Here is a 21,818-nt window from a genome sequence, read left to right on the forward strand (position 1 = left end):
TTCCTTTATGCTTTCACAAACACATTAGATGTAAAAATAAGGAAGGTTCCTTCCTCCTTTATGAGAGTCATAAATTCATACATAAAACATATAAAACATTAATAAAATAAAAATAGGGGATCAGTTCCCTCTATTATAAATTAAACAAACCACATTTCTATCCTTATGTTGCCGCACCATTGCATATTAAATTGCAGCCTAATTCGCATTATAACATCATATAACCAAAATCTACATTACTGTTCCTAGTATCCACCCACTCCTAGTGCATAATGTCAGTATCCCCCACCCATTCTTACTAGCGTCATCCAGGTATCCCTTGCCCCACCTCCCTCCTCTGTCATAATATCATGTGACAGCACCGCCCAATAGAACGGTCCGAATATCATGACGTCACTCACAGGTCCTTGAGAAACCAAATAAAGGAGGACAGATGCCAACATGGGTACAGACAGGCTACTGGAGCATATATTGAATGTGTAACTGTCCCCTAAACTGCCTATTCCTGAATCTTATATCCACCAATCTCCACCTAATTCCTCCTATAGCGCAATACGGGTATCCTCGACCCCGCCTCCTTCCCCCGGCGTGCGTCTCTTGGGGCACCATCACTCCGCCCCCACGACGTCACCCACAGGTCCTTAGGAGGCGCGGTGGTGGAGAGCCAGATCACGCCACTAGGCGCAAGTTACAGTATACAAGGTTTCAAATCAAATTCAATATTAAGCCCTCCTGGTTGTAGGGTCCCTAATTGATAGATCCACTCCACCTCTTTCTTATTAATCTGTGCCAAAGCATCCCCTCCTCGCCAGTGATGTTTAACACTTTCTACTCCCACAAATGTTAAACCTCGCGGATTTTTTTCATGCTTTAATTTAAAATGTGCTGATACACTGTGGGTCATCAGGCCTTTTTTTATATTACGTAGATGTTCCTGTATTCTGACTTTCAGTTTCCTGACCGTCCTGCCCACGTACTGGAGCCCACAAGGGCACTCCAGCACGTATACCATACCCTCTTTTTCACACGAGCAATCACCTCTTATACGGAAATCAGCCCCATTCTTTTTTGATGTTATAAAATTGGTGTATCTCTGCCGTTCTTTCGAATTCCGGTTCTTACATCCTGCGCAAAATCCGCACCAGGTGAATTTTCCTCCATTTTTCTGGGTCTTAATGTTTATTGGGGGGATGGCACTATGCACAAGTTTTGTTCTGATGCTTGCTGCTTTTTTAAATATAAAGGAGGGATTCTTTGGTATCGTTTTTCCTAGTATCGGGTCATTCTTTAGAATAGCCCAATTCTTTTTTACCATTTTCTTAATGTTGTCGGACATGGAGCAAAATTTGGTTACAAAGGAGAATCTATAGTCCCTATCCACCTTTTTGTTAATCTCTATAGTTGGTTCCTTTCCTCCCACTTTTTCTAACTCCACACTCTGTATACACTCATCCAGAACAGCCTCATTATAACCTCTCTCCAAAAACCTATCTTTTAGTACCCCGCATTGTGTCCTATAGTCGCTCATCACTGTACAGTTACGGGCCATCCTCTTAAACTGACCTTTCGGTATGTTCTTGAGCCATGGGCCGTAATGGCAGCTCTTGGTGTCAATATAGGAGTTCACATCTGTTTCCTTAAAATAGGACTTGGTCATATAACGGCCATCTTCTATCCGTATGCACAGGTCTAGAAAGTTAACACTCTCATTACTGATATCCCCCACAAATCGTAGGTTCCAGTCATTATTGTTCAGTTGGTCAATGAACAACTCGAGTCCCTCTCTTCCTCCTTCCCACACTAGGAGACAGTCATCGATGTACCTCCTCCAGAAGGTCAGTTTGCCTCCTGCGGTGTCCGCTCCTAGTGTGGGAAGGATGGCACTCTCCTCCCATGCACCCATAAAAATATTTGCAAAACTGGGGGCGAATTTCGCCCCCATCGCAGTACCAATGCACTGTACGTAATATGAGTCCCTGAACCAAAAATAGTTATGATCGAGGCAATAACTGAGGCATCCTAAAATAAAATCTCTCTGTGGATCCCCTATTCTTTTATCATTCCTAATCCTACTTTCTACCGCCTCCATCCCTAATTTTTTTGGGATGACAGTGTACAGGGATGCCACGTCAATTGTGGCCATCCATGTATTCACAGTTGGGGGACTAAGGCCTTCAATAAGATCTAACACGGATCCAGTGTCCTTTAAATGCGAGGGGTTTTGCAACACGTATCCTTGCAGAAAAAAGTCAATGTATTCCGTGACCCTGCACGTCAACGAGTTAAGCCCCGAAACAATTGGCCTCCCCGGAGGATCTGTTGGGTTTTTATGTACTTTGGGCAGATGGTAAATCACCGGTACTAGCGGGAATGGGATGGAAAGGTATTCATATTCTTTTTTATTCAATATCCCTTTTTTAAAACCCTCTGATAGAATGTTATCCAGAGTCAATTTATACTCCTGGGTGGGGTTACTTTTCAATTTTTTGTATGTTGTTGTATCTGATACTAATCTTGCCATTTCGGCTTCATATTTTTCTTTGTTCATTACAACAACCCCCCCTCCTTTATCAGCTGGCTTTATAATAATATCTGGGTTTTTTTCCAGATCTTTAAGGGCTTTTCTCTCTTTATATGTTAAATTTTGTGTCCCCTTATCCATATCCATCTCTTCCAACTCCTTTAATAGACCAGTTTTAAAGGCCTCTACACATTCGTTATTGGGATTTTTCGGAAAAAACTTTGATTTTTCTTTCATTTTTGTGTGTAGGATCTCCCTATCCTTATCCGATTTTATATTAATCCCTTCAACATTTATGTTCTGTGGTGCAGGGTTATTAATCCAATATTTGGCCATATTTATTTTCCTGATGAATTTATGAATATCCAAAAATGCCTCAAACTTATTGATCCTCTGGCTTGGTGCATATTTCAAGCCCTTACTCAGGACATTCTTTTCTCCCTCTGTTAGGGTGTGACTGCTTAGGTTAAAGATTCCTCTTATATCTCCTTGCTCCTTTTCATTTTTGGGCTTATTTTTCCCTTTTCCCCTTTTTCCTCTACCAGGCTTCTTTTTTGTGGGGTCCTTACTGCTTGTTCTCTTAGTTCTCCTTCCCTCTGTACTCCTTTTATGCCCTGGTGGGGAAAATTTTGCTCATCCTGTGGCCTCAAACTCTGTCTGTCTCCCTCCTCAGTATCCCTTTTTGGTTCTTCTCCATAGCTGTTTCTTTCATAATGGGCTCCTTTTCCATAATGACTCATATTATAGTTTTCATTGTAATTTTCCTGTGGTCTCCATTTAGGTTTTCCCCTATATCCTCCTCCCTGATGTGACTGTCTGTACGGTGGTCTGTATTGCTGCCCCCTATATCCATTGTTATACCCGAAATTCCCATTATACTGTCCTCCTCTATAATCCTGATTAGGACCCCAACCACCCCATTGTCGACCTCCCTGGTTATACTGATATGCACTGTTTTGCGGGTGCCTATGATGGTTCGTTTTCCCTAAATGCGAATCATATGCATATGTATTATCCCTATTCTGCTGATAATAATTGTCATGGTTTCGATTGTGATACCCATGGTTCTGCTGCGGCATATACTCATTAGCTTGTGGTTTATAGTTGTTTTTAAAAACTTTTTGTTTCCCCACCCCATTCTCAAGTTTCGTAAAACCTCCAGTGTAGTCTCCATGGTTTGGATTACTATCACTGCATTCATCCACAAATATCGTTTCTGACCCAATCCCCTCCGTGTTTTTTTGCTTATTCTTCCATTTATATATCATATCTGTTTTGTAATCATTACAGATTTTGGCATATTTCTTTTGTTTTTTACTCCTAATTTCTTGTTCGGATTTGAGCACGGATTCTTGACATTGCTTACTACATTTCTCATATATCTCTCTATTGGCATTTATTAGTGGATTAATTAGTGGATTAATCACTGAAGTGAAACTGGAAAGAGAGTTCACTAGGGAAATCAGGACCACCTGGGACATTGCCTCCTTGGAGCGATTCCTAATGGAAGGCAGGATCCCAGAAGGTCTGAGATGGCAACTCCCTTTGGTAACTGAGGAGGAGGAAGATTTAGTGGGTTGGGAGAAAGTAATGAATGAATGTGCCTGGAAAGCTATGCAATATATTATTGTGGTTCGAAAGAACAAACTAAGGAAGATTAATAAGGCCATTGATGATTTACAAGAGGTGATTAATCCACTAATAAATGCCAATAGAGAGATATATGAGAAATGTAGTAAGCAATGTCAAGAATCCGTGCTCAAATCCGAACAAGAAATTAGGAGTAAAAAACAAAAGAAATATGCCAAAATCTGTAATGATTACAAAACAGATATGATATATAAATGGAAGAATAAGCAAAAAAACACGGAGGGGATTGGGTCAGAAACGATATTTGTGGATGAATGCAGTGATAGTAATCCAAACCATGGAGACTACACTGGAGGTTTTACGAAACTTGAGAATGGGGTGGGGAAACAAAAAGTTTTTAAAAACAACTATAAACCACAAGCTAATGAGTATATGCCGCAGCAGAACCATGGGTATCACAATCGAAACCATGACAATTATTATCAGCAGAATAGGGATAATACATATGCATATGATTCGCATTTAGGGAAAACGAACCATCATAGGCACCCGCAAAACAGTGCATATCAGTATAACCAGGGAGGTCGACAATGGGGTGGTTGGGGTCCTAATCAGGATTATAGAGGAGGACAGTATAATGGGAATTTCGGGTATAACAATGGATATAGGGGGCAGCAATACAGACCACCGTACAGACAGTCACATCAGGGAGGAGGATATAGGGGAAAACCTAAATGGAGACCACAGGAAAATTACAATGAAAACTATAATATGAGTCATTATGGAAAAGGAGCCCATTATGAAAGAAACAGCTATGGAGAAGAACCAAAAAGGGATACTGAGGAGGGAGACAGACAGAGTTTGAGGCCACAGGATGAGCAAAAAATTTTCCCCACCAGGGCATAAAAGGAGTACAGAGGGAAGGAGAACTAAGAGAACAAGCAGTAAGGACCCCACAAAAAAGAAGCCTGGTAGAGGAAAAAGGGGAAAAGGGAAAAATAAGCCCAAAAATGAAAAGGAGCAAGGAGATATAAGAGGAATCTTTAACCTAAGCAGTCACACCCTAACAGAGGGAGAAAAGAATGTCCTGAGTAAGGGCTTGAAATATGCACCAAGCCAGAGGATCAATAAGTTTGAGGCATTTTTGGATATTCATAAATTCATCAGGAAAATAAATATGGCCAAATATTGGATTAATAACCCTGCACCACAGAACATAAATGTTGAAGGGATTAATATAAAATCGGATAAGGATAGGGAGATCCTACACACAAAAATGAAAGAAAAATCAAAGTTTTTTCCGAAAAATCCCAATAACGAATGTGTAGAGGCCTTTAAAACTGGTCTATTAAAGGAGTTGGAAGAGATGGATATGGATAAGGGGACACAAAATTTAACATATAAAGAGAGAAAAGCCCTTAAAGATCTGGAAAAAAACCCAGATATTATTATAAAGCCAGCTGATAAAGGAGGGGGGGTTGTTGTAATGAACAAAGAAAAATATGAAGCCGAAATGGCAAGATTAGTATCAGATACAACAACATACAAAAAATTGAAAAGTAACCCCACCCAGGAGTATAAATTGACTCTGGATAACATTCTATCAGAGGGTTTTAAAAAAGGGATATTGAATAAAAAAGAATATGAATACCTTTCCATCCCATTCCCGCTAGTACCGGTGATTTACCATCTGCCCAAAGTACATAAAAACCCAACAGATCCTCCGGGGAGGCCAATTGTTTCGGGGCTTAACTCGTTGACGTGCAGGGTCACGGAATACATTGACTTTTTTCTGCAAGGATACGTGTTGCAAAACCCCTCGCATTTAAAGGACACTGGATCCGTGTTAGATCTTATTGAAGGCCTTAGTCCCCCAACTGTGAATACATGGATGGCCACAATTGACGTGGCATCCCTGTACACTGTCATCCCAAAAAAATTAGGGATGGAGGCGGTAGAAAGTAGGATTAGGAATGATAAAAGAATAGGGGATCCACAGAGAGATTTTATTTTAGGATGCCTCAGTTATTGCCTCGATCATAACTATTTTTGGTTCAGGGACTCATATTACGTACAGTGCATTGGTACTGCGATGGGGGCGAAATTCGCCCCCAGTTTTGCAAATATTTTTATGGGTGCATGGGAGGAGAGTGCCATCCTTCCCACACTAGGAGCGGACACCGCAGGAGGCAAACTGACCTTCTGGAGGAGGTACATCGATGACTGTCTCCTAGTGTGGGAAGGAGGAAGAGAGGGACTCGAGTTGTTCATTGACCAACTGAACAATAATGACTGGAACCTACGATTTGTGGGGGATATCAGTAATGAGAGTGTTAACTTTCTAGACCTGTGCATACGGATAGAAGATGGCCGTTATATGACCAAGTCCTATTTTAAGGAAACAGATGTGAACTCCTATATTGACACCAAGAGCTGCCATTACGGCCCATGGCTCAAGAACATACCGAAAGGTCAGTTTAAGAGGATGGCCCGTAACTGTACAGTGATGAGCGACTATAGGACACAATGCGGGGTACTAAAAGATAGGTTTTTGGAGAGAGGTTATAATGAGGCTGTTCTGGATGAGTGTATACAGAGTGTGGAGTTAGAAAAAGTGGGAGGAAAGGAACCAACTATAGAGATTAACAAAAAGGTGGATAGGGACTATAGATTCTCCTTTGTAACCAAATTTTGCTCCATGTCCGACAACATTAAGAAAATGGTAAAAAAGAATTGGGCTATTCTAAAGAATGACCCGATACTAGGAAAAACGATACCAAAGAATCCCTCCTTTATATTTAAAAAAGCAGCAAGCATCAGAACAAAACTTGTGCATAGTGCCATCCCCCCAATAAACATTAAGACCCAGAAAAATGGAGGAAAATTCACCTGGTGCGGATTTTGCGCAGGATGTAAGAACCGGAATTCGAAAGAACGGCAGAGATACACCAATTTTATAACATCAAAAAAGAATGGGGCTGATTTCCGTATAAGAGGTGATTGCTCGTGTGAAAAAGAGGGTATGGTATACGTGCTGGAGTGCCCTTGTGGGCTCCAGTACGTGGGCAGGACGGTCAGGAAACTGAAAGTCAGAATACAGGAACATCTACGTAATATAAAAAAAGGCCTGATGACCCACAGTGTATCAGCACATTTTAAATTAAAGCATGAAAAAAATCCGCGAGGTTTAACATTTGTGGGAGTAGAAAGTGTTAAACATCACTGGCGAGGAGGGGATGCTTTGGCACAGATTAATAAGAAAGAGGTGGAGTGGATCTATCAATTAGGGACCCTACAACCAGGAGGGCTTAATATTGAATTTGATTTGAAACCTTGTATACTGTAACTTGCGCCTAGTGGCGTGATCTGGCTCTCCACCACCGCGCCTCCTAAGGACCTGTGGGTGACGTCGTGGGGGCGGAGTGATGGTGCCCCAAGAGACGCACGCCGGGGGAAGGAGGCGGGGTCGAGGATACCCGTATTGCGCTATAGGAGGAATTAGGTGGAGATTGGTGGATATAAGATTCAGGAATAGGCAGTTTAGGGGACAGTTACACATTCAATATATGCTCCAGTAGCCTGTCTGTACCCATGTTGGCATCTGTCCTCCTTTATTTGGTTTCTCAAGGACCTGTGAGTGACGTCATGATATTCGGACCGTTCTATTGGGCGGTGCTGTCACATGATATTATGACAGAGGAGGGAGGTGGGGCAAGGGATACCTGGATGACGCTAGTAAGAATGGGTGGGGGATACTGACATTATGCACTAGGAGTGGGTGGATACTAGGAACAGTAATGTAGATTTTGGTTATATGATGTTATAATGCGAATTAGGCTGCAATTTAATATGCAATGGTGCGGCAACATAAGGATAGAAATGTGGTTTGTTTAATTTATAATAGAGGGAACTGATCCCCTATTTTTATTTTATTAATGTTTTATATGTTTTATGTATGAATTTATGACTCTCATAAAGGAGGAAGGAACCTTCCTTATTTTTACATCTAATGTGTTTGTGAAAGCATAAAGGAACAACAATGACAAATTAAGTATGTGAGATGTACAACTGTTTTAGTAACTGCTGCATGTTCCGGAAGCTTACTGGTTAACTGATTAAGAGCAGTTGGGCTATTTAAGGGCCGGAGTGCAAGCATGCACAGCAGATGCCCCTGAGGAAGCGAGACAGCGAAACCCGGGTCGGGCAGGAACCTGACGTTCTGATATCTTGTATTATATGCTTTTTGTCTACCAACTCTTGTGAGTATAATAAAACCTTTTAAGAAAAAATTGCAAAGGGTGCTTCACTATTCTGCCTATCCCATTTAAACCCTTAGAGGAGGAGATCTTTTGAAGATTGGATCCTTTGGGTGTTGGGAGAAAGGGGCTCATCCTCTGCCATCCACGTTTATCGGGAGACTTGGTCCAGAGCAGCGCGGTTCCAAAACCCTTCATATTGTATTCACCAGTGTGTATGACCTACCACACTACTCCGGGACCAGCAGCAGCGCAAGTAATTTGTCGGTGTTGGGACACAGGACTGACTTTTCATTTTGCTTTTTTAGTGTAAAGGAGGGACCGTGATTATTAATCATTTTTTATGTTTTTATGCATTATTTTTTATTGTCAATTTTTGATTCAATAGTGTATTTGATTGTATGCTGCCATACGGTGCATCTATCTCAGCATAAGAACGTATATATGTATGTATGATTGGCCAACACCTGGCACAATTTTATAGGTTGGGTTTAAATTGTATGCAATTAACTTCTTGTGAGCTGGCCATTTCTTTGTATATCTATTGTTTAGCTATTGGGTGGTAGCAGGCCGTGCTCTATTTTGGTGAGCTTCCCATAACTAAGTTTTATGTACTAGATTATGCATGATTTTCATTTTTTAAATTATTCATGAAACAAGAGGATAGCGATTAGATCAGTGGCGGTCCGACCACTGGGACCTCCACCAATCACAAGAACAGGAAACTAGTACCCCGTGGATCTCCTAGAAATGAATGGAGCGGACGGTCAGGCATGAGCGCAGCGGCTCTATTCATTGCAATGGAAAGTCTGATAGAAATGAATGGAGCAGCTGAGCTCCATGGGGTACAGGGTCCCCATTCTCATGATCAAGGTAGCACCCCCACCAATCTAATAGTTATCTTAATTAAATATAACCGGAATACCCCTTTAAGGGTGTATTTACAGAGAGCCGATACATTGTGGATTTGCCGCAGTGTCAGATTTGTAGCACTTTACAGTACCAGCAAAGTGGATGAGATTTTAAGACATCTCATCCGCACACTGAGCCGAAATGCCACAGTGCAAATTGTATGACTTTATTTATTTTTTTAAAACACCGCCGATGTGATAATGTTGACCTATCTAGAGGATAAGTCATCATGATCTTTTCTAGGATAACCCCATAGAGTGACAGCTGAAGTCCGCAAAATTGGAAAAATAATCTAATATATTCCTCTGGATTTGCAGCTATTGCTCAATAGTTAAAGGGGTTCTCCAAGACTGGAAACTTAAAAGGTGCAGATGAGAAACAGGGGTTAACAAAAAACAAGTTTTCTTCCATCTGCGTCTTGTCCCCACTGGACCAGAAGTGTGATGTGCCAGGCAATCAATGGCCTCGAGTGGTGATGTGTGCAGGTACGTGGCGTGCATGTACATAGCATGTCACACTTCAGGCCAGCAGGGACCAGAAGCAGAGGAGGGGGGAGAGTCGGTGACAGGTCTGTTTTTTAACCCTTGCACTCTAACTGGCCATAAGAAAAGAGGTTCCCGGGCTTGTTGAACCCCTTTTAAATCATTCTCTAGTGTAGTATAGTCCTAACAAGCGATGAGCGAAGTATTGAAAAATTACTTACAAAGAAATGCGCTGTGACAAAGTAATTCGCCACAAAGCCAATTTTTTTGTAAAATTCGGCGAAGCAGCCAAATCTCTAATTACAATGTAAAGTAAAAAAAATAAATAAATCATCATACTTAGGCCTCATGCACACGGCCGTTGCCCGCAATACACGGGCACCGGCCGTGTGCACCCCGCACCATGGAAGCACTACGGAGTGCTTCCATGGTGTTTCTGTCCGTGTCTCCGCACCGCAAAAAATTTTACTTTTTTTACGGTGCGGACGGATCACGGACCCATTTAAGTTGAATGGGTCTGGATCCGTCGCGGCTGCCGCACGGATTGGACCTGTGCATTAGGGACTGCAAATTGCGGTCCCCAATGCACGGAACGGTCACACAACGGCCGTGTGCATGAGGCCTTACCCTCCTCTATTTGATCGTGAAGAGCCGGCCGCCGCCATCCTGATTGAAGATCTAGCGTGAAATCGCGTAGACTACATCACATGTCAAGATGGCGGCGGCTGGCTCTTCGCACTCAAAAAGATGAGGTAACTATGATTTTTTTAAGCTTTTTACCACCATTCAGGGAAAATTGGTTCGCTACCGCGAAGCACAAGGAAATTCAGCTTCACGGCAAATCGAATTTTCCCTGAAATTCGGATCGAAATCCACTTTGTGAATTCGATTTGCTCAACACTAGTCCTAACCTTAGTCCCTACACTTGGAGATGCCTCCTGGCACAGGCCGGCTTTTTGTCTTTACCTAAAGGCCTTGAAAGAATCCGAATTTTAACTAAACAGCAGTAAAACCTAAGCCGTCAGGTTTTACTCATAAACCAGCTGAGTTTTTATTGCCTTCAGGTCAATGTCTTATTTTTATGCTGTTTATGTCTTACTGTCTATATCGTCTTTTTGATGTATCCCACTTCTAAGCTTCAGAAGACCCTCCAGCAGACGCCAAAGCTTCCAGGAGTCACACTCACGTTGACTTCTCATGTCTGTCTCACATTTATCCAGCTCGACTAACGAAGCACTTAATCCATCAGCTCTGATAAGATAATGTGTCATCACCTTTGTTATGTGGTGTAGAGCAAGTCATGCTGAAAAAATGCTTTAAAAACCTCTCCAGAGCCACAGAGCCAGGAATGTTAACCTCCGAGGCCTCTGGGTAAACTTAAAAAGCAGCCGTTTCAGGTTACAAAATCCCATCCTGGCAGGTTTTTGAGAAATTGCAAGAGTAATGTTAGCAGGTCTGCTGCAAGACTTGAGGGAGAGCAAGACGCTTTTGGGGGGGGAGAGGTTGGCATTTCTCCTTGACTTCAGAGCAAAGAACTTTATTTCACCTTTAAACTGAGGCTTTGACACAAAAGGATCTACTTATAAAGGTGCGATAAAGACCTAAGGCGTCTTCTTCCTTCTGAGTCTCGCTGGAATCATCCTGTGTCTGGTCCTGAAACAATGGACAGCTTGTTGGATGTCCGACTGTCTAAAAAGAACAAGTAGAATCGTAATGTTCGCAAGTGTACATGGCCACCCGAAGCTATGGCAGCATTAGTAGCGGTCAATGTTGTTTCTACGATACTTAAAGGGGTATTCCGGTAAAATTCAAATGATCCCCTATCCACTTGCAAGATCAGTGGTGATCCAGCCTCTGAGATCTCCACTGATCGCGAGAAGGTAGCAGTTCATGATGGCCCTTCTCAGAAGCTGGCAAGTATGCTCAAGATGTGGTGCTTTTGAGGGCGTTCTGTACACATAGGTCCAGATTAAGGAAAGGGTTTATGCCATGATTGATGTAAAAATGAAAATCAGACATCATTTAAGCACATGACAATCTCTCTGTAACAAAGCTAGAACCAGCCCTGTACCTCACATGAGTCCAGACATCTCCTCATTCATTGCTCTGCTAGATTATCTTCAAGCTGAGCACGTTCGACCAGGTCAGTGAGATGGACAAAAAATAAGGAAAAGAACAAACAGCAGGTGGCGCTATACAGATATATTTTATTGACTAGCTCACTGGCTATACAAATTTTTTTATTACATGCAATTATAAAAATATTCAGATCCAGATTTTTGGTTTCAGCAAAGGCTTATGTCCCATTTAAGACTGGTGCGCACATCTTAAAGACCTGTCTCTTGCTAAAATGTTTTTTTCAGTTACCCTCCATTCCCGAATAATGAGGGCCGTTTCAGACGTGGGCTGTGTATAGCCAAGTGGGTGGTCCCTGCTGCTTAGTTGGAAGTGATCTTCAATGCTTTTATACTGTCCAATGAGTGTGGATAGCGTCAGAGCTGCCGATGCAGCGCGATCCCACTAGAGACCACGCCATGTTCTCAAACCCGCCGGCATTCACAACATCGAGGAGAGGAGGGACATACAGCAGAGCAGCCGACATCAGTGACGTGCCATTCTTGCACACCTGACGGCTAAAGCTAGTGATTGGTTGCAATGATCACATGACCTCCTTACCACCAGGTCAAGGTGCTGAATCGGCAGGACTTTTATCAGTTTTTTTCTGAAGCCTCACTTTCCTACCAGTATTTAATTTTGCTGCTGTGTCGGACAACCCTTTTAATAAATGGTAAGCCATAGAAATAAAGGGGTTATGCAAGAATGGGGTGAGGTTTGGCAAACCACACCCTTTGGCTGGACCCATAAAGGGAAGATTACTTACCAGCTTCCCGGCACTGGCTCCCCACATCTTCTTGTCCAGGCCTTGATGTGAACAACCGGTTTGACATCGCCGCAGCCAATCACTGGCTTTGGCGGAGACTGGATACCCTTGGGTTATGTGACCATTTGTCACGAGGTAAGGGCCAGCGATTGGCTATGGTGATGCCAGCGGAGCATTGCAGGCCGGGAGGAGAAGGAGTGGAGAACGAGGAGAAGGAGTGGAGAATCAGCACTGGGAGGCTCTCCGCTCCTTGCAGAACCCCTTTAATCTTAGCAAAATTACATCAAAAACTCTACTGTACACAATTTTTAGAGCAGTTTTAGGACTTTTTAGTGCTTTTCTGCTGTTTGATAGAGGTCTAGGGTGGCTTAATCTCTGACAGTGGGGCTCTGGTGACTTTAGCAGTTCCTATAGCCTGTGTCTGCACTCTGTAAAATGAGCCAGCATGGCCCCCATGCTATTTACTGTATATTGAAATGATGCAAGCGTTAAACAGCGTACATACAGGATCTCCATCTCCCACGAGTCCCCCATGCATGTCATTCCAGATGCAGAAATCATGACATTGCATCAGCAATAGGAAACCAGGTCAAATCAGGACAATCCTGCATGTCTTCTACCCCTTCTTTGCTATTTTGTGACTTCGAAAAGTGACAAAAAATCCAAAAGATGTTTTCTCCTTGCCTGTCCTACAGTTTATGATAAAAGAAACAGGAATTAGGGCCCTTTTATAAGGGCCGAGGTTCAGGCCAATTATCTGGAACAAGCGTTTGTTTTAATGTTTGTTCCCTTCAGTTGGTCCAAGTAGAGGTGCCACCGATCACCCCACTAGCACAACGCTGGTTTGCTAGGTGATTGCACCAAAAATCATCATTTGTCAGCAGCTCATCACCTTGTGTAGGGACTAGGGAACAACTGATCGTAACAACGATCATTTGTCCCCCACTCATTTTGCATTAGGTGATGTAAAAGATCCTTCAAATGAGCGCTGATTGACTCGAATAACATCCATCAGAGCTCGATATGGACCAGAAACGGCCAGTATAAAAAGGACCCCAATGCTAATTTACCCCAAGTCTTTCCCATTGCTGCCACTAAAATAGGTAACATGGCAGAATGGACACAAGTCTCTGGTATCTGCTGATCTAAATACTACAAGGAACCATCTCATCTAGAAGGGGTTTTTCACCCCTGGGGGCCTTTCGGACGGACCCCTCAACGTTCTGGTTCCATCGCTCCCCTATGGGTTGCTGCAGCTCTCTGGCCTCCACGTGTCATTGACCCACATCAAACATGCGTAAGGGGAGCTGGAAGCCAACGGCGGGGATCTGTTAAGTCCAGCCATGCTGGGGAGTCTGCCCAAAAAGCCTCCAGGGGTGAAAAACCTCTTTAAAAAATTGACATACGTCTAATGCTTCAGTCAAAGCAACAGCCAAATTCTGCTTACTTGCAACATATGACGGTTCCACCTCCAGCAGCTGCAGGAAAGTCCCCCAGCGCTCTGAACACACGACCGTTTTAAGATTTACATCGACTCCAATGAAATATCGCCTGGAGCAGTTCTCCATTTTCCAGCAATTCACAAATTTCTTCCTGGAAATGTACAAGAAGTCTTCCACCCTAATCAGCCCGCGGATATGACTTATTCATACTTCATTGACCAGTAAATGGTAAAGGGAAGATATTGGTTAACCTTGAATACGCCAACTGTTTCAGCTTTGATAAGACTTTTCTCTATGGCGTGGCTACAGCAATGAAGCGACCAACGAGCGCCTGTCAGAAAAAAGAGTTTTTTTGCGCAAATTAGTTTACAGGGATAGAATAACTATATGTAACGGTAAGGCTTAAAGGGGGTTTCCAGACCAACCACGGCCAACGGCAATGACGTGTCAATCTAAAGCCATGCACTTGGGCTCTATGCATGACATAATCATCCGATCTCTGACACATCCGCTTACTGGAAAAATGGGGGTCCCTTCATCCCTTTGGTCCACATGCCAAGGCGAGAGGAGTCTCGGGGAAGTCTCAGCGGCTCATTATTTTACATTAATTTTGCTATTTAAATACATTTTATTAAAGGGGTTGTTTGGGTTCAGAGCTGAACCCAGACATACCCATAATGTAGCCCCCCTGACAGGATTGCGCAAGGCAAGGGCTCTTATTTACTATAACACACTGCCGGGCGGGAGCTTCCGCCCAGCAGTGTGTTCGGTGACGTCACTGGCTCTGATGGGCGGGCTTTAGCGCTGCCCTTGCCATTTTACAGGCTAGGGCAGCGCTAAAGCCTGCCCTGGCTGCCCATCAATGCCGGTGACGTCACTGGGCGGAAGCCTCCGCCTGGCAGCCCGAAGGAGAGCCTGGTTCGTCACCAGAACTCCACAAAATGCATTTTCCCTGCGCGATTTAGCGCAGGGCAAAGGGGAGCATTGGAGCATGAACTGCTCCGATGCTCTTGTCAGGGGGGCTGCCGGGGTGAAATTCTGGGTATGTCCTGGTTCAGCTCTGAACCCGGACAAGCCCTTTAACTTAATTCCATTGTTTATTAAAATTTAGATCTCTCCTAATACTCCTCTCTATATGGGGCAATAACTGCTAATCCTGAGCTTCCTGATTCACACAAAGAATACCTGAACTACTTGCAAAATTTTTGAGAGATGGAGACACTGCTCTACCTGCTGGGTGGATGCCAGGAGGATACCCTCTTGCCTTCTGTTGGGTCTATAGGAACTTATGGACAGTTGACATAGATGCCAGGAAAGCGGGGATGTGCAATTTGAACATAACCTAACTCAGGGTCTAGAAAAAGCTGGGTGACGACTCCTATGGATACTTCAGTGGCTGCCACTAGTAGTTATAATTCCAGCGCTATATGAAAAATAGTGCAGGTCCCTTGGGCCCATCAAGAGAAGACAGGGGAGAGAGAGGCATGTTATGCTCGACTGGCATCCCATCAGGCTACTTCCATATATTGAAGGGGTTTTTCGAGACGTACTTTTACTGATGACCTATGCTCTATGGGGCTGAACTGTGCCTAGGTCATGTGACCAATAAACGTGACGTCACATGGCCTAGGCTCTACTGCGAGCACCGGTGCTTTCTCAAACAGCTGATCGGCAGGTGTCCCGGTGCCGAACCCCGTCTAGTATAAAAGTCTTGGAAAACCCCTTTTACTTATCGCTTGATTTGAAAACAGTGGAGATTTATCAAACTGGTGTAAAGTAGAACTGGCTTAGTTGCCCATAGCAACCAATCAGATTCTACCTTTCATTTTCCAAAGGAGCTGTGAAAGATGAAAGGAGGAATCTGATTGGTTGCTATGGGCAACTAAGCCAATTCTACTTTACACCAGTTTGATAAATCTCCCCCAGTATGTCTACATGAAATCCTACTCCTATACATTTATTTTGTTTTTGGTTTTTTTTCAACCCCGTTGCAACCCCGTTCCAGTTTTATGGCAGGAAAAAAAAAATCTACTGCGGAAATAAATGGGATGTCACTTATCTCAGATGGAAAACCTGAGGATTAGGGCTCATGCACAGGACCATATGCTCAGTCAGCATCCGATCCCCCATTTTTTGCAAATCAGATGCGGACCCATTCATTTCAGCGGGGCCACAAAAGATACGCACAGCACACCGTGTGGTGCCTACATCCCTAAAGACAGAACATGTCCTATTCTTGTCCGTTTTGCGTACACGCATAGGACATTTCTAGAGGAAATGGTGGCATGCACGCGGCCGAGATCCCTGTTTTGCAGACCGCAAAATGGATACGGTTGCGTGCATGAGCCCTTAGCCGCATTAAAAGCCAATATGCATTGTGCAATCTCCTGCAGATCTGCGGCACATCCGGCACAGAAGTACAGAACTCTAAACCAATGTGAACAGGCACTAAGAAGGTAACTGTCTCTATGACTGCCGTGACTATAGACTGCGAATGCTGTGACTGATAAGACAGGGGCATACCGAAGCAGCGGCTGCACCCTAATATTGAGGGGGCCAGAAGAACCCACTGCCACATAGGAAGACACCACTACTATAAATGGCGCAGGGTTTCTCGGGGCCTATTACAGATTTCACAATACGCCCCTGAGGCTGTAAATTACAGGTAAGGCCGGCCGGCCCGATGCCAATCACCTGGCACTGCTATACAGGGCTAACACATGGCGACCAGACTGTTAGGAAGGAGGGGGCGAAGGGCAGGTAGCATTTAGCTGCTAAGGGTTAAGCACAATGAAAAAAGTTTGAGCATCTTCCACAGCTTGATAAGGAATGAAGATCGAGGCAATCCATCAAGTCCATAAACCCACAGCTTACAACCAGCTCTATCTACACAGTACGGTACCTTTGGATATGTTGGCTCCGGCGGGCTGCCTGACGGGTATCTGCGGCGCTCTCACCTGCTGCTGCTTCTTAGCCAGGCTTCCTTCACTGCCGGCTCTCAGAATCTTTTCTCCTAAGCTGATTTTTTTTGATCGGCTGTTAAAATCTTCAATCCTGCTCACAGGCAGCTTAGACATTAGGTTCGCTGACAAGGGCCTGGCCAAACGCGACGGCTTGGACATTTTTTTTTTTTTTTGTCGTACGGTAAATTTCCACCCAAAGGAGAAGACGGTTAGGGATCCAATTTAGTTCTTCATACTTTTCTGTGGAAGGAGAGGACGGGGGATTCTCAGATGCACCTTCTGCTGCTAGGACACAAGTGTTTAATCAGTCTGGTCGGCCAGGCGCTGGTATCAGACCTGTGGAATGTGAATGTGCCCTCAGATCAGGCTCGGGACTCCTCTGCAGCGGTGCACAGATGCTGGGACTGGGCGAGAACCTGCTGCGTGCTCAGACTAGAGCTGACCATCGCTACAAAGCAACAGGAATTTGCCAGTCGCCCGGCCCACTCAGGTAAACTTGTGCAACACAATACGGATTTGTGCTCTGCTTAGGAAAGAATTTGGGGCAAATTCCAGATAATCTCCTGATGTTCAATGCAAAAATATATATATTTGCATAACGTGCGCAGGGGAAGCCCCGTAAAATATTTTTATGCGTTTTTAATCAGAGGCACTCCGCTGTTTTAAAGGGAAAATATCACCAATTAAAATAAAACGTATGCCTTGTATGATGGCTAAAATTTAGAGACGGCTGATTCTGGATAACGGGGGGTATTACAGGCGGATACCCATCACCGCCACTTTCTGGATACATTTTCAGTAAGTGCTGCTACAACCCTCTTAGTATTTATATTGTATGACGGTTAGAGATGAGCGAAGTATTGGAAAAATGTATTCAGCTGCTTCGCCTAATTCTACAAAAAAAATAAGCTTCGTGACGAATTACTTAGTCACGAAGCGCATTTCTTTGTAAGTAGTGGGTGCAATGACAGGGAGCGGCAATTGTACCCCTCAGATGCTGCGTTCATAACTGATTGCGGCATCTGATAGCAATAATACAGTGTAAAATAAAAAATAAAATCATACTTGCCCTCATCCATTTGATCGCAAACAGCAGGCTTCACCATCTTGATTGACGATCTAGCATGAGATCTCACGCGAGCCGTGATGACATCATCACGTTGGCCAGCGCGGTGACCTCATTCGCCACTGCGCACGGGATTGTGTGTGTGAGATCTTCAATCAAGATGGCGGCGGCCAGCTCTTTGATTTTTTGCTTTTTACACCATTTCAGGTAAAATCGATTCGTTACCAGGAGGCAGGAGGAAATTTGGCTTTGGGGGCGAATTGAATTTTCCCTGAAATTTGGATCGAATTCCACTTCATGGTGCTCAATTCACTCAACACTAATGATGGCATACAGCAATGGAGACCTGTAATTTTGGGCTATGAGTCCATGCAGTGTTTCTATTACTTTTGTCCTGTGTCGACCTGGAAGAAAACAAATTTAATTTCTTCTTCCTTCTCAGAAGATGGAGAACTACATGATAAGAAAGAGCACAGGGCGACTAGAACGGGCCGCACTACCCACTCCTCTCAGATGTCTTCTGTCCAGTGCAAAGGGTTAAATACCCAGTGAAAATCTGCAAAAAGAATAGAGACGCTGCAGAATGAAAATCCGCATTCTGTATGTAAATTAGATTTTTTTTATCTGCAGTAACCCAGTGGATCACTGCTAAAGAGTTAATTCACTGCTAAATGGACTAATGTACTTTCTATGCCATCTATATCATTCCAAGAGCCTTATCATGCCCTATTCAGCAGGAGGAAGGCTGTGCAGTGTGAAGCCTGCTACAGGGGCTCTCCATCACTACCTGCTGAGGACAAGTGTCAAACATCTGAGAGAAAGAGAAGAGATATTCACAGACTGTTGAGGACCATAAGGGACAGCGCGTAATAGCAGAGGTAACCCACGTCTATGGTCATTGCTGCATGTGGTATGGGTATATATTCTGAAACGGATTGGCCATCCATCAGGATCTGCACCTCGCAGACTAGGCATTGCAGAAAGTGTTAATGAGAACTAAATTGGACAACTGCCATCTAACACCAGGTAGGGTTCCCATTACCAGGGTGTTCCCGGGAGGAAGAAAAGGTGCACCCTCCAACCACTGCACGCTCGGCCCAGGGAGCCCTAGAGGGAGCGAGATTAGCCATTGTGAAGACTACAACCATCCGCACTGCCCTACCGCCACCACTCCCATCCTCCCCAGCTGTCAGACCGAGGGCCTCCCATGCGGCTCCAGCGTGCAGCATTTCTGCTACATGTGAAAAAAAACCCGAAAAATACTGCAGTACCCCAGACCTGGGGGTATCTGCAATTGTTATAATTGTATTGTAATTAGGGATGAGCGAATTGGAACCGAACCTGAGTTCAGTACAAAGGTTTTTTTTTACAGTAGAAATTAATTTCCGAAGTTATTACAAGTAGTCTCGCGAGACTTCGCAAAGTAATAACTTCGGCTCATCAGAGCCAATACATTCTAATACTGTATGGAGCGCCCACTCCATACAGTATTAAAATTAAGTTTTATGCTAATCGACTTCAGATGAAGCATCCGAAGTCAATGCGCTCATCCCCAATTGTATTGTTACGTTACGTCATCCCCAATTGTATTGTTACGTTACGTCATCCCCAATTGTATTGTTACGTTATGCCCAACACTCCAGCAGAAGAGGTACGGTTGGCAGGAACAGGGCTAAGCATCCTGTTCCTGCCCTTTTGGTAAGAGTGGGGTGGTCCTGCCAGGAGGGGGAGTTGGAGTCCATACAAAAAGCAGATAGGACACTCATGCCAGAGCTCCTGTGAGACCATTTCTCTGGGGAGATTGCTAGACGCAAGAACACTGCTTTCAAAAAACTTTTGTGTGCAAGGACAGCAGAGTGAATTGCAAAATCACAGCTTTACAGACCCTGCTGCCAGTGAGGGAAAACAGGTCAGACACCCATCACCTAGAATAACCACCCGGCTATACTAACTTCAAGCCTGTATGACACAGTGGACTCCTATATCCACAAGTGGCTGGTAGTGCCATTTAATTCACACAACCAGCTACAATACCTCTTCGTCATGTTCCATAAACTGTATTTGGTACTTAATACTGCTGGGTGTGCCACTAGCTATATTCGGCACTATGTAAAGAGAGACTGTTATACATTTACTTCCGGCCTCATTATTTAAACCACTATTCCACTGTACTCATCCCCAGGGAGCGACGGACAGAGTACACCGTGACAACACCTCATCAGGACCACTACCACTCCCATCCTCTGCACCGACTCCTTAAGAGCTCAACGCACTACCACCAGGTATGTGCTATTCTAGCCATTAGTTGCCTGCCACAGAACAATGCAGTTTGCAGGAATCTATGAGTGTAAACTGCCTTTGTGCAAGGAATACAGTCGGCGACCGTACCCACCCATTATAATAGTGGTCGTGACGGTAATAAAGTTATTGGGGTAATACAGTACATTATGTACAGTATTTCTCTCATTTTTTCAACAATCCTCAGAAGAGTCAGAAACAGCCTTCTCAGACTGGAGTCTAAGAAATGGCTTCAGGTCTTTCTTGAGTCACTTATGCAGAACTGAGTTCTAGGTCAGGTCTCAGCATTAGGTGGAAAAACGGAAGTACAGTGCAGACTTTCTACCGCTATTAGAGCTCTTTATTCTAGCACCGCTTGATTTGGGGCCTCTTTTTAGGTCGTATATTATTACTTGGTTTTTTAAAGCAGCTCCTGACATTGATGAGCTATCCTCAGGATAGGTCATTAATATGTGATCGGTGAGGGTCCAACACCCTGCACCTCCACCGTTCAGCTGTTCCCTGCAGGTTCCAGCGCTGGAGCTCGTGACAGGTTACTGCAGCTGAGGTGCCAGTGGTGACCTGCAGTAACCCGGCATGGTCACTGCACTTTGAACGGAGCTGTGGTTCCTTGCTCAGGTGTCTTAAAGGGGTTTTCCATTAAAGGCAATGTGTCGCCAAATATGTATTTCTGCCAGTTAAAACCAGATAGTAACACATATCCTTTTTCTGTAATCTCTTTTTATTTTCTAATTGCAATTTTTTTTAATTTTATTATGGAGCGGCCATCTTGCCTGAGTTGTTCTTAACAGCATTTAGAAAGCAGTAAGAAAATTGCTTCACGGCAGCCCCATGAGCCATAGACACAGTGGTCAGGAGGAGACCTCATTGACTTCTATGGGTGAGTTTTCTAGCCATGCTCTGTGACCTGTGCAGAGGTCATTGTACAGGGAAAGAATAGAGAAGCTTTGATGAATGGAGGATCCTGTCTCCCACGTGTAAAGCTAATAGAGACTTTGCCGCTGTGAGAGGGAATATTTCCAGCGCACCCTTCCACACGTTGAAACGGTTTGGCCAGCCATATCTTAAATTCTGTACAAAAACCTCAATACGTTTCTGCAGAAACACAAAGACAGAGGGTAGGAGTACCACAACCCCCATTATTGCTGCTATACATCCATACACTACTATTAGGGAAGGAAATGTGAACTGCTGTTGGAAATGTGCCTTGATGCTGTTGGATTTACTACTACTTCTATTCTGCACTTTAATAAAGAGAGACTTATTTATTTACTAGAACTGGCCTGGTTACTGACCATATACTGTCCATTGCACCTGCATTCATACTCCTGCTTTGTACCCTGCCGAAACACTTAACACCAAGGGCACCCCAACTACCATCATGCAAGGGCCCCAACTAGGGTTGCC

The 21,818-nt window shown here is 44.0% G+C and overlaps 1 protein-coding gene across 7 annotated transcripts in view; it reads right to left on the reverse strand.

The window, feature by feature from the left end:
* The window catches only part of KIAA1217 (KIAA1217 ortholog), a 445,177-nt gene extending 427,758 nt beyond the window's left edge, over nucleotides 1-17,419 (reverse strand). For 2 of the 7 annotated variants that reach the window (XM_040434411.1, XM_040434414.1), the window contains exon 1: nucleotides 16,987-17,419. In XM_040434411.1, the coding sequence (XP_040290345.1) occupies nucleotides 16,987-17,206 (220 nt within the window). In that variant the 5' untranslated portion in view covers nucleotides 17,207-17,419. The remainder of the gene's footprint in view (nucleotides 1-16,986) is intronic. The other 5 variants (XM_040434422.1, XM_040434413.1, XM_040434410.1 and 2 more) reach the window with 3 other exon arrangements.
* Between the last annotated feature and the right edge of the window lie 4,399 nt (nucleotides 17,420-21,818).

This window comes from Bufo bufo, chromosome 5 (assembly GCF_905171765.1).
Source record: "Bufo bufo chromosome 5, aBufBuf1.1, whole genome shotgun sequence".
NCBI classification, from domain to species: Eukaryota; Metazoa; Chordata; class Amphibia; order Anura; family Bufonidae; genus Bufo; species Bufo bufo.